Genomic DNA, 13,631 nt, shown 5'->3' with positions numbered 1-13,631 from the left:
TCTTACATTCTCTAAGTGGTTAGAGACAAAAGGTCAAAGAAATAGGTGCAGCAGTACACAGACAGCACAATGTCCTACAGTATGGAAAGCAGAAGTGTGCTGGGCTGGGGACTTCAATAAATACCAGCAAGCAGAAAGGGAAAAACATGCTGAGGCACTTAGCTTAGATAAAGGTGAAATTAAAGGGCTACCAAGTCAAAAATACTCTATAAAAGTCTGACTAGAAAAACAGAATTTTTGCTCTTTTACTCAATTAAAGGTGTCAACTAAAAAGTTATTTTAATTATTAAATATGTTCAGTATATGAAGAAAATTCAAGACAGCAGCTAACACTGATTCTTACAAAAGTAATAGTCACATATTTGGTCTTGATGTAGCTATAAACAAAATATTGGAATTTTTACTGATTTCAGTCCATCTTACTTTGATGAAAATGAAGCTATAGTCTTACTACTGCAGATAGGAAAGATGGTAAAACACTATACTTGTTAGCACAAAGCATTTTTATGTTTATTTAAATAAAAATTATAATTTATACAAGAGACTTTTTTAAACAAAGAAGATTTTCTTAAAAAATGTACAGGGCAAATTATTTCATTATTTCAATTCTTCATACAGTATAAGCCTTTTGTCAGACAAAAGTTACACTGATAATGAATTATTTACAACTTCAAAATATAGACTCAAACTTCAGACATAAAAATTTTAACATCCATTCTACTTCAATGATTAGTAATACAAATTAAATGTCTGCCCAAATGTACAGAATTCAATAGAATTACCAGGATTTTAAGTTGCCAAAAGAAAAAGGAAAGGGAAAAAAACTATGTACATACTTTCATTTCCTCACTCTTGGGTAACATATCTTCCCTTTTGGTCTGCATGAACAGCAGTAAGGTTTTGGTGCTGGCTTTTTGTGTGATGTTGCCACTTACAAGTAGCTCAATTATATTCAGTCTTGAGTGACAATGTACAGAAAGACATGATTTTGTATTTGTATTTTTCTTCAGGCATTTGAATGGTCACCAATGAACAACAGATATGGTTAGTTTTCATCTCCCTTTTTCCTTGAAAGGAACTCAAACTAACCCCTGCACTCCTAGGAAAGAAGTTAAACCCAATTAAATGTGAATGATCCAGCAATGAACCATACAGAACAACAGAATTACAAGGGTAAACAGCAAACAACGGTATGGCAAAAACACCACTTTTTATCTATTAAAAAGTAGCACTTTACATTAAGTGGCACTATTCAACCTGTAATCAAAATTAAGCAGGCTATACTGCAACCTCTATGTTGGAAGATTTAAATTTAAGGTTGTTAACTTCAGTGTAATTACACAAGTAAACTATATGATTACCCATTGCCCCCACAATATTTCAGGGCCTAGGAGAAACAAAAGCATAGCAGTACTCACCAGTAAGCACACTGAAGTTATTTTCTAGCTTTGTAGTTACATTACACAAGAGAGCAGTTATTTTGCAGTAATACTTACTACCTAATGTAAAGTGAACTTTGTAAAATATATACATGGATGTTTGTCAATTACATTACACATCTTTTCTAAAAAAAATCCAGTTCATTTGTTTCATTCTGATATAAGAAATGTTGCATTGTAGTTTGCAATAAGTGTACTGCTTTAACAATTTTTTTTTCAAAAAGTCCATATTGTTAAAGTGCAGATTAATTCTGAATGATAAATCAGTATTTGTAGTAAGTTTGTTTTTGTTGGACAAGCCAGAGTATATCATGTGTATGAAACCTTTTAAATCTGGAATGAGGGTAAATGATTTTTTTCCCCTTCTTTAAAGCATGAGTATGACTAACAGTCCCGGCACCATCAGCCCAATAATTTTAGGTCCTTCAAGAATCAGAATCTGATTATATTTAGTACTATAGTCAACCAGAGGGGGGAGGAGGTAATAAGTGCAGTTACCTGATCTCTCACTAAAACCAGAGTCTTATGATCTGAGTGAAGGTAGAAATTACATTTGAAAATGATACAAAAATAAGAAAAACAGCTTGCTCTCTGTAAAAAATATAATCTTCTGTTTCTTCAAAGAAAGAGGAAAAAACAACAAATACCTCACAAAAACCCAAGGGATTTACAGACAAACCAAATGAGCCATGGAACTGATTAAATTATATGTAACATTAAGCTATTTTAATGCTTATTTATTCACTGCTCATTATTTGTTTCCTCACTTTAATTCTTGAAGGAGCCTTCAGGAAGAATAACCTTAATACCCTGAGATACTGCATACATGAAACTTTAATGTCTTTTAAAAATCAGAACTGCACTTTCTTGAAAAAAAAATTGCAAAATTAGAGTTTGATGTGAACATAAACCTGCATGCTGCAAATAAAGAGCTTAAAATGATATCTGATTAATAACCATTTATAATAACTGGTGGAAAATTGTGTCTCCTATCAATTGAACTTACATTTGCCTTTGACCCAGGGCCTGAAAGTTTAAATTTGAGCATAAGCTGGCACCCAACCTTATACAGGGCAACATACAAGCCTGTGCTCTAATAACTCTCCTGAACTGAGACCTTAGTGCATGGAAATTTAGTTTTATACTAATTCGCAAATAGACACTGCTAAATATTTATGTGTGCACTACACCATCTAGCGCTCCAAGTTTCAGCATAGGCAGCTTTGTCCTCTTAAGATTCAGTCAAATGCCACTGCACAGGAGAATGTAATAACATAAAAAGAAAAGCCATCAACATTACATTTTTACATGATTAATCATCTTCACTGTCACTTTCAAACAGGTTCCCACACTTTTCAGACTGACACCCTTCCATGGGACCTTATATTGCTAATATACTTAACTGAATGTAAGGCTGAAATTAGTTTACCAACTACCCTGTCCCCAAGTACTGGTCAAACAAATGAATTAAAAAACAAAACCCAAAAGCACAGATTACACAGAACTATGAATGATAAGATGTGTAAAATATATCACACCACCATTGAGAGACCAAAAGAATTAAGATCTTAACTGGTTTTATGGGAAAGTTTGTACAATGAAAGTATCAGTACTAATCAACTCAATGGATATGGTATGGTGTCTCTCCCCTCCCCACCACTGGAGGGTTAGTATATATTTTGCTGTGCTATTAAAAGAATGACAATGAAATCCTGAACACTCTCAGATGGACCTTCTTATAAGAAACATGCAAGCTTTCAAAACTTAAAGATAAATGTCAGCATGGGCTTTGCCCCTCTGAAAAGAGAATATAAGAAGGGTTCCCCAGGATTCACCTCTGCTCCAATGGGAAAAGTCAGGTTCTATTGCAGAAAAAAAGTGGAATAAAAAAGGGGAAGTATAGCAATATCTAAAAAACCCCATAAGTATGTTTTCTAATGGAAACATGTTACATTAAACTGGTATTTCCATTAGAAGGAACTCTCAAAAAAGTAGCGGGGGGAAAGAGAGACTGAGATTGATCTCATGCTTTGCTTGGGTATAATTATTTCCACCTTCCCTCCCATCTTGAGAGACAAGCGGACAAGTCTTTTTACATGAACATACAAACACCTCATACACGTTATGTGTACAATTGTTGAGCCCTTCCATAACAAGTAACAATAGAAATACAAAAATGCTGCCTAACATTTTAGGAACAAAGTTTTGATGCCCTCTTTTATAAAAAGTAGCTTCCTTCCTTCCTTCCTCATACTTTGGTTAATCAGGAAAGGAAGATATGGTTACAAACATTGTCCTCAGCTTTGTAACACTGAACTCTCTGTACAAGGAATTTGAAACTACTCAGGAAAAACTAGAGTAAGTCAGACTGTTAGAAGAAAAAAAAAAAAAAAAAAAAGAAATCCTACCTTTTTGCAATACAGAATCTGCAGGAAAAATGCCTTAAGTTTAGTTGATATATACAGACACACACACACACACACACACACACAAACTAGGTAATATTTCCTTGATATGTTTTATAAGATACCTAATTCAGAGCTTGTTGTCCTCAAAAGGACTATACTAAAGGCCACTAGAGTCATGTTTCAGCTCTCAGGAAAATAAAACTGAGATAACGGGGCAAATTTATCACCAATTATAAAAGTGGCGCTACCTCAGGGATGAACCTATTCCAGTGTATTATCTAGTCAGTTCTCTAAGTATCTTTTGAGATTTTAAATGTCAGTAAATAAACATTAAAAGTGCTTAATGTGCAAGGCTAATAGTGATGATAGCACTTTTACTTGTTTTTAATACAAAAACCTTAAAACCAAATGTGAAGGCATATATAAAATACACTTGGTTGATGTAACATACAGAATATAAACCACATGACAAGGAAAATTATTGCAAAATAGATGAGGATGTTCAATATTTTCACTACCAAATTGTAAAAGAAAAAAGAAAAAAGTTTCCTCTAGATCTTCTAAAGATAAGATACTAGCTTTCACTGTTCGATGATGCAGAAGTTATTTTTGCATGCTGGCTGGAAATGGTCTCAAAAGCTTCATCTCTGTGTACCATGGCACCAAAAACTAAAGGCTAAAGGAGAAAAAAAAAATGAAACACTTTAGAGAACTTTCCAGTTTCTTTCACGCTGACCACTCTCTCTCTCTCTCTCTCGTTAAACAATTCACTGTTAACCGATAAGCCCAGTGATAACCAGTTAGCTTACCAGTTATTGTTTAGCACGGGGTGGGGGGCGGTCTAGCAGGGAAGGGGGGAAGGGAAGCCATGCAGTGCACCAGCAAGAACCAGAAGGTGGCAGGACAGGCAGGAGGGAGGAAGGAGTGAGGAGGAAGGGAGCAGGAAGGGCGAGAGGGGACTAGTACCCATAGCCTACAAGGTTACAGAGGAAAAATAGCAGGCAGCCTAATGACTTGTCAATTAAATAATTGGCTGCTCCCTCCCAGCCAGGGGCTTCACATGGGCTGTTTTGTCTGGATAGGCTTGCCACAGCTTCCTCTTCCCCCCTACTCCCCCAAGGGCCCTAGAAGCAGCTCCCAGCAGCTGTATCTGAGCTGCTGTGTTATTGGTTAACCATTTAACTAATACAATTCGAGGAGGTTAAATGGATAATTTTAAAATATTTATGTCCGTAACACACAGCTTTACAAGGGAACACCTTCCTCTCTCCCTTTTTAAGGGCACATCTTCCTGGGTAATTTTTGACCCACGTCAGAAGGAACAGGATTTGAATGACAGTTAGGAAGGACTTTCCCTTAACACTGAAATGTCTGCAATTTTTTAAGTCTTGTAAAAACCTTACCTTAAATCTTATTTCTACCTTCACCTTTTCCCACAATGCACACTTTCTTATACAGAACATCAGTAACAGTGATCTATATCAGTTATCATATTTCAGTTTCTAACCGCTTGATGCAAAGCCTTTCTTAGAAGGTGGATATATTTTAGCATAGCCCTGAGATTTTTTTTAACTCAAAAAGTATTAACAGCCTAACAGGTCTATTAATGCTATGCATCTCTCTCAGGCTCCTGGTAGATGTTAAGTTAGTTGTGTGGTTGGGATCTGACTAATTTTATTCTAGATACCAAAAATCACAGGTCCTACTGTGCCAGACATGATACTTTGTGCGTCTGGAATAAAAATTTGTCAGATCCCAAAACAGCACTGGGAACTCAGCTCCCTGCATGCTTGGATGTCCCTGATGCCACATTTTCCTCTGTGCCTTTTCAACTTGCCAGGACCCAAGAAGCCTTATCCCTGACTCCACATGCATGGGCAAATTTAAAGCCCCACAGTGCTACTCAGTGCAGGACTTTAAACTTCCTGGGCTGGGGAAGCTGATGCACCCCCTTCATCCAGCCCAGCACCTGTAAATCTGAGCACTACAGCTCAGTGTGGGGCTGCACTGTGGGGCTTTTAAACTTGCTGAGCAGCGGCCTGGAAATCACCAAGAATGCCAATCATAGTAACCTCTCTCTTGGTTATAGTATTCACTTAAGTGGACACTTCCCTAAACCTACAGCTAAGAAAAGGATGCAACCTTTTCTTTCATGTATATTGGTGATACCGCTACAAACAGAGATCTGCTACTCTCTATGAAAAAGGATGTTGGAATATAGTCAGCTTCATCAGACAGAGTAGTGCAAGCCTCAGGTAAGGAATGAAGAAAATCTATTCAGCTTCCTACAGCAGAATCATTCAAACCCACTTATATGGGCTACATAAATACAAACGCATTCAGGTCTCAGGACTAGAACAACGATATAAACTTTTCATTTCATTTTATGAATATTAGCAAGCAGAAGGCAGTTTTGTAGCCTTTAGGTGGGGTGGGAAACCCAAGTATGTAAGGGTGGAATGCAGTTATACAGATACAGCGGGTGACTTACTTTCTGTGTTGATGGTGTTGATACTGCAATACCCATCCCTGATCCTGGGAGAACAGAGAGCACTTTGTACTACAAAACAAGACAAAGATACTTTATGTATTGACCAATTACAAAAAAAGAGTAGAGAATGTAACACAATCCCATATACTGGGGATCCTCCCAAACATGTTAAAAACAATCTATTCCCATTACTTAGAGTGACAGTCAGGAAAATAAGTCATTGTAAAGATTTTACAGATGAAATAGGTAAATTAGACATAATAGAACTGAAGCATTATCTCAGTGAAATAGGCTTTCCTTGAAATTTCAACATAGCTTCATTGAACATAAGATAATGGCAGACCTCCATTGGACATAAGCACATTAAAAGTTCAGAGATGAAGGTGAAACAGTTGTGTGACAATTCAGGGAAATTGGAGCTCTCTATTAGACTCAAAAGAACCCTCAAAATATAAATTAAGTATATTAGTAATGCAAACAAAGTACCATACACTCCCTGTCATTAGCATAGCCGAAAGCACAAAACACATAGAGAAAACTAAGGCCAAGCAAAACAAAGTGCCAGTGACAATATTCAGAACTGAAAAATTATTGTGTCACATGCCTGGTGGGATCCTTCCCTTTCCTATCTTTTATTTTTCACCTCTTAAAGAGGCCCCACATCAGATTAAATGATCATTCCTAACAAGGAAAGCAGAGCACAACCCTCTCTGGAGATCTTCATCATTATTCCTCAGTCAGCATCTGTGTGCTAAAAACAAAATTCTCAAGCCCAGCACTTGATGGGTTGGAAAGCAAAGGACCACCATGCATCAATACCACAGACTTTTGTTTCCATGAAAGCAGGTGGTGTAAGCTGCTCCACAATATATTTGAAGACTGTGCCCAAGGGACCACTTCTAGAGAATAGAAGAGAAATTCAGTCTCCATGCTTCTCCCAAGCTGGCCCTTTAATAGTTTTGGGGTTCAGCCTTGCCAACTTCAGGAAAAGCATGTCACTAAGAACCAAAACAACTATGAAATTGGAGGCAGTCTATGAGTCAATTCAAGGGCTCTTTCCATTTGAAACCAGGAAGAATTAGGAAAGGCCAGCAAGGTGCTTACCCTGAGCATCCTTCCAGGGTTGCTAGGTAGAGAGCCTGGGAAAGATATGCCAGGAACAGGAATGGAAGGCAGCCCACTAGACAGGAAAGCAACAAAGGTGCTGAGCCACCATGAAAGCTGGCAAAAGATCTGCAATTGTGTGAACTGTGTAATAAGCCAGACTCCTAAAAAGGGAATGATTTTTGGGTTTGGGGGTAGGAGGGTATAAATGCCCACTGTGTAAACTTGATTAGCTGGGGAAGGGAAGACAGCAGAAAGGCACCAAGCAAAGCCCCACACAATGCAGTCTTTGTTTGCTTTGGTGCAACTGCCAAAAAAGGGTACTGATTATGCTATTTTTTGCTCAGGCAGCTAGACTAGGAGCTGGACTGAGGCCACAAATTCTACACACAAATTCCCAATGGTTCAAGGATGGCAAATCTGCTCTTGTGTTGATGACCTGACACGAAAATGCTCCATATTCTACATGTTTAACATTTAGACAGCAAAACTGATGCAAGTTCTTAGCAGAAATACAGGGCACAGGTAGTTTTTACCATAAACTTGGCAGTGCCACCTCTTCACTAGGACCTGATATTGATACAAATATAATTTTTCTGGCAGCAAAACTGTCAACAGGACTAGCTAGTATATACCTAGATCTACTCCAAGTGGTGTGTCATGGTAAGCTGGCTGAATCCAATTAAAGTGCTGGGTGTACACACACTTTTTTTTTCTCCAAGGACGCTTTTTCATGTTCAATACAGGGCCTAAGACAGTAGTATATAGTTCAGGAAGGGGAGTAAGCAGAGAAATTACTACTAAAAAAAGGGAGAGGAAATATTGTTAAGGAGAGAAAAGAGCTGTAGACATATCCACAGACAGTAACACTGGAGACAGAAGTGAGTGCAAGAGGTTGGATGAAAATTTGTTTAAAAAAAAAAAGGGGGGGGGGAGGGACACGAGAAGATGAAGATTGGCAGAGGTGAAGAACTGTATTCTGTATGAACTAGAGTTGGCAAGATAAATTGCATACAGTAATCCACAAAAGAGGAGCTCAGCATGGATAAAGATTTTGGAAGCACGGGCAAGTTTGAAATTCCTGATTACAAAGGAAATATGCCAGAGTATGACTGAGCATGGGCAAAAAACTAGTCAGACAGAGGCTGAACGTCTGAGATGAGAAAGAATGCAGGTGTTAACAGTGACAGGTATAACGAGGAGACAATCTGAGATGGAGGAGGAACACCAAGGAGAGCTGAAAGACTGATGAGAGAAATGAAGCAGGTGAGCTAGAAAACTTCAGTTACCATCTGAAATGGTTTTATTTTATAAGCCATTTTTTCCAAAGGGCACACAGTTGACAGAAAAGAACCCCATTAGGTACATCTGAGCTGAAACTGAAAGTTTGGAAGCATGTGGAACACTTGTTAAAGGCAAAAATTGAGTTGTTTTGTATATATCAATCCCAATACCAAGTTAAGCAAATTCTAATGCCCTGATAAGTAGTTTTGCACTAAGAATTACATCTCTATAATATTTTAAATTCCCACTACCTAATTCTTAATATAGACATTTAAAACAAAAGTAAAATGCAGCAATAGAACAGAAAACAACCCCAAACCCCATCACAACCAATACAGACTTACCTTCTGAATATCTGTTATATCTGTTAGTTTAATTACTTTATTTCTTTTAGAGGAACCAGATTTGGAGCTTTCAAAGCATAAATAACTAAAAACAAGGGGGAAAAAAAGGTTTATTTAACGCTGTAATCTGAGAACCAAAGCTCTTAAAACCCTGCACATCTTCTGGAGCGCATCTTCTAACTTTGAAAACTTTTTTGTCTAAAAAGAGTACACAGCAACACAAACTGACAAGAAAGTGTTTTTTTAAACAAAGTAGATAGTGGATCAATTAGTTTTATCCTAATTAAAATACTTGGTTAAATTATCCGTAATTAAAATACATCTTTTCATAATTTAGGTGTCTCATTCTCTGCCCTTAATCTCCTTTTACAGCTAACCTACAAAATGCTGAATAGTTAACCCATTCATCTACAAACATTTCCCAGACATCTAATACATTTGTTAAATCAACCATGCTCCAGTTTCCAGATGTCACCTCCTTAGTTTCCCTGAATTCTTAACATTATGAAAAGTCACTTTATAGCAAAATGTCAGAGCTGAGTGGCTTAAAACTTTTTCTATAGGCTCTACTTCAGACCTGTTCCCTCCCACCAAATACACTTCTAAAGGGGAAAAAAAACACCCCCACACACAAAAAGAAAAGATTCCTTCTTGCCCTTGCCTCAAACAATATACTGCCAAGCACCAATGACTCACTTTTCTGTGACATAAAGGACTCCATTCCTAATGTAGTCTGTAGGCATCTTCCGATCTCTGTTAATCAGGCAGCAACGCCAACCATTTTCACATGCTACCAAAAACACAAACCAAAACATTTCAAGAAAGCCAGTCTTAAGATTTTCATCTTTCTTTCTCAAGATCAAATGACCCCATTGGGTACACTTGGTGCATTAAGCACACTCCCACACATAGATGATTTTCCTACAATAAGCAATATAAAACATTTATTCACATACCACATGAACATTTTCCTCTAAATAAAAGCCATCCAAAATTAGGATACATCTTAAGCAATAAAATTAACTTCCATACTGGAAGGGCAGCAGGGGCTGTGCTCAGCTATAAACGCTTCAGACACACAGGCAGACAAGGTTCTTTGGGTGAATCTGATATCTTTTATTAGACCAACTTAAATAGTTGGAAAACTATTAAGCAAGCTTTCAGGTTCAAAAACCCTTCATCAGGCTAAGGAAGTTTCTGCAGTTGGTGCATGCTCTTCCTGGATGGAATGAAAAGTAAAGAAGCCAGAGGCTGGGCTGGTATGCATACAAGACAGGCAGTCAGTGAAAATGTAGATTGAGGAGTCAATGGGTGAGAGACAGGCTGGGTGGGGGGCGGGGGGAAAGAAGAGAGATGAATAGTGGAGAGGTACCTGGGGAGTCAGATGTCAGGCAGGTTATAATGTGTCATAAAACCAATGTCTATATTTAGTCCATGACTTTTAGTGTCCAGGAGGGTGATGAAGTGGAGTTCCTAGGCTACGGAAACTTAAAAACATAGACCACCTTCCCAGCAACACCCTCCTAGCCACCATGGACGTTACCAGCCTATATACCAACATCTCACACCAGGATGGCATCCAAGCCTACCTTACATATCTACAGGAACAAGATTACAACTCAGAGTACAGACCCAAAGGTATTACTGACCTTATACACTTCATCCTCACACACAACAATTTCACTTTTAATAACCAACAGTTCCTCCAGATGATGGGAACAGCTACAGGCACCGAAATGACCCCACAGTATGCCAACCTTTTTATGAGCCACCAGGAAGACGACTTTCTCAAGAACTGCACCATCAAACCCTTGCTATACTTACGATATATCAATGACATCTTCATCATTTGGACTGAAAACCTACAATCTCTGATTGAGTTCCACCAGAAATTCAACAATCACCATCCCTCCATCCAACTTTCTCTAGAATACTCCAGCACCAACATCTCCTTTTTAGACACGATGATCAGTATCCAGAATGATAAAATACAGAACAGGTTATACAAGAAACTCACAGACCAACATACATATCTGCACAGAACCAGCAATCACCCTAAACACACCAAAAGAGCTGTGATATACAGCCAAGCCCTCAGATACCACCAAATTTGCACTGAAGAGAACACCCGGGATTGCCACCTCACCAATCTTAAAAAGGCTTTCACCCAACAAGGACACCCCTCCAGAGAGATGGATCGCACGTTTGAAAGAGCCACCCGGATACCGCGTGAAGAACTGCTGCAGTACAAAAGAAAACCCCCCACAAATCGCACACCGCTGGTTATGACGTATCACCCCTCCCTCGAACCTGTAAGGAAAATCATCAAACAATTGTAACCCATACTAGAAAGAGACCCTATTCTTAAACAGATCTTCCCAGAGTCACCCATCCTAGGCTTCAAACAAGCACTGAACCTCGACAACCTCATCACCAGAAGCAAACTTCCTCAAGCCCAGAACACACCAAGTGGATCCAGACCGTGCCATGAAAAGATGCAAGACCTGCCAACACATCTCCACCACCCCTACTATTACTACACCCCACAACAGAGCCATCAGCATCCCAGGATCTTACAGCTGCACCTCCAGAAATGTAATATATCTGATCCAATGCACCAAATGCCCTGATGGAAAATATGTGGGAGAGACCTAACAACAAATGTGCACCAGAAATCTATCAAAGACAGGAATACCCAATTACTTGTGGGAGCACATTTCTCACAGCAAACCACTCTCTCTCCAATCTCTCAGTCCTGATCCTCAAAGAAAACTTACAAAACACTTCCCAGAGACGAGCCTATGAACTCCACTTCATCAATCTCCTGGACACTAAAAATCATGGGACTAAATATAGACGTTGGATTTATGACACATTATAACCTGCCTAACATCTGACTCCCCAGGTACCTCTCCACTATTCATCCCCCTTCTCTCCCTCTGCCCCCCACCCAGCCTCTCTCTCACCCATTAACTCCTCAATCTACATTTTCACTGACTGCCTGTCTTGTATGCATGCCAGCCCAGCCTCTGGCTTCTTTACTTTTCATTCCATCCAGGAAGAGCACACACCAACTGCAGAAACTTCCTTTAGCCTGACAAAGGGTTTTTGAACCCGAAAGCTTGCTTAATAATTGTTTTCCACTATTTAAGTTGGTCTAATAAAAGATATCAGATTCACCCAAAGAACCTTGTCTGCCTATGCCCTTAGACCAACACAGCTACAACCTACACCTCTCAGACACAGAACAGAGATAAGGGTCCTGTCACCAGCATTATTACCCCTATCCTGCTGCAGCTAACAAATTAACCCTCTCACAGCCACCACCAAATTGGCACTAGCTGTTGGGCCTACAGCATAAGGGAGAGAGGTGATGATGAGAGGACTCTGCCCCTTCTCCATACAGCAGGAAGCTTAAGCCAGGGGTGAGCCAATGCCATGGCAAAGATGACTGGAAAAAAACCTCACTTCTCATTCTGCCTTCCTGAAATAAGGTGTGTATGTGTGGCAGCGAAGCGCCCCCACAGGCGAGTGAGGGGGAGAAGAGGGGACCCACAGACCCTAGACCCCGTGAACAAGCCCCCAGAAGGGCATACATACTGGCAGAGGGGCAGCGGGAGGAAGAGCCGCAGCCGCGCGAGCCGCCATTACGCCGGCTCTGGCAACAGCTGTTCACCGCGCGGCGAACAGCTGAGCCAATCCCAGCGGCCGGAGCGGCCGCTGCGGGCGGATTCAAAAACACCGACAGGACAGGGAAAGAGGGAGAGCCAGGGGGAGAGAGTACGGGTGCGCGGCCCGTGCTGCAGGCTCTTGCACGGAGCGTCAAGGACCCCGCCTGCAGGTATCAAGCAAGCAGTATAGGCAGGAGCGGGACGCCTTTCGCCAGCAGCCAGGCGAGAGGCGGTCAGAGAGTGCACGCCGAGGCACTCTCTCTGCTGCGTCCTGAAGCGGCAGCCGCACAGGAAGCAGGGGAGCGCCCTGCGGACGGGAGGAAAGGGGAGATAGCGGAGGCCCCAGGAGGGGGCTGGAACCAGGGGAAGCAACCACCAGCTCCCCCTGGTCCGGAGGAGTGTTATCTATAAGGGAGGAGAAAGAAGAAACTCCTCTCTGCAGGAGAGGGGAACGACCGAGAACCGGGGAACCGGTCAGAGGCCATCATACTGGGCCTGGCAACATCTGAAGGACATCGCCCAGCGACTGGCGTGTGGATGGGGTGTAGGGGAGGCGGAGCCCCGTGGATCACCGCGTCCGATAACAGTGAGTACCACCGCCTATCGGGAGGCCCTACCCAGGATAAAGAGCTCCACTGGAGACCCCTCCGAAGGTAATTGAGTACATCCAAGTCGTGGCAGGTGAGTTGAGGGGAGGGGCCACACCCCGATAGGTCAGACGGAGCAAGGCACTGGCTCCACAGTATGGTATGTGAGCAACTATGGTGGGTTCTTGTGACGTAGATTTTGCTTTTCAGAAATCAGTGGCAAGATTTTTCCAAACAAACTATTAGTTTCAAGCAAGGGTCAAACTACTGTCTCTAAACTGATTATGCATCTTTTCTCCCTAT

General features: G+C 40.6%; 1 protein-coding gene across 2 annotated transcripts in view; it reads right to left on the bottom strand.

Moving 5' to 3' along the window:
• Window positions 1-485: 485 nt before the first annotated feature.
• The window catches only part of GRAMD4 (GRAM domain containing 4), a 118,463-nt gene continuing 105,317 nt past the window's right edge, over window positions 486-13,631 (bottom strand). For both annotated transcript variants that reach the window (XM_014606488.3, XM_019487419.2), the window contains exons 16-19: window positions 9,767-9,860; window positions 9,071-9,155; window positions 6,339-6,407; window positions 486-4,523 (exon numbers count right to left, since the gene is read on the bottom strand). In XM_014606488.3, the coding sequence (XP_014461974.2) occupies window positions 4,422-4,523; window positions 6,339-6,407; window positions 9,071-9,155; window positions 9,767-9,860 (350 nt within the window). In that variant the 3' untranslated portion in view covers window positions 486-4,421. The remainder of the gene's footprint in view (window positions 4,524-6,338; window positions 6,408-9,070; window positions 9,156-9,766; window positions 9,861-13,631) is intronic.

This window comes from Alligator mississippiensis, chromosome 4 (assembly GCF_030867095.1).
Source record: "Alligator mississippiensis isolate rAllMis1 chromosome 4, rAllMis1, whole genome shotgun sequence".
NCBI lineage: Eukaryota > Metazoa > Chordata > Crocodylia > Alligatoridae > Alligator > Alligator mississippiensis.
The sequence above is the reverse complement of the archived record's forward strand: the minus strand, read 5'-3'. Positions and strand labels throughout refer to the sequence as shown.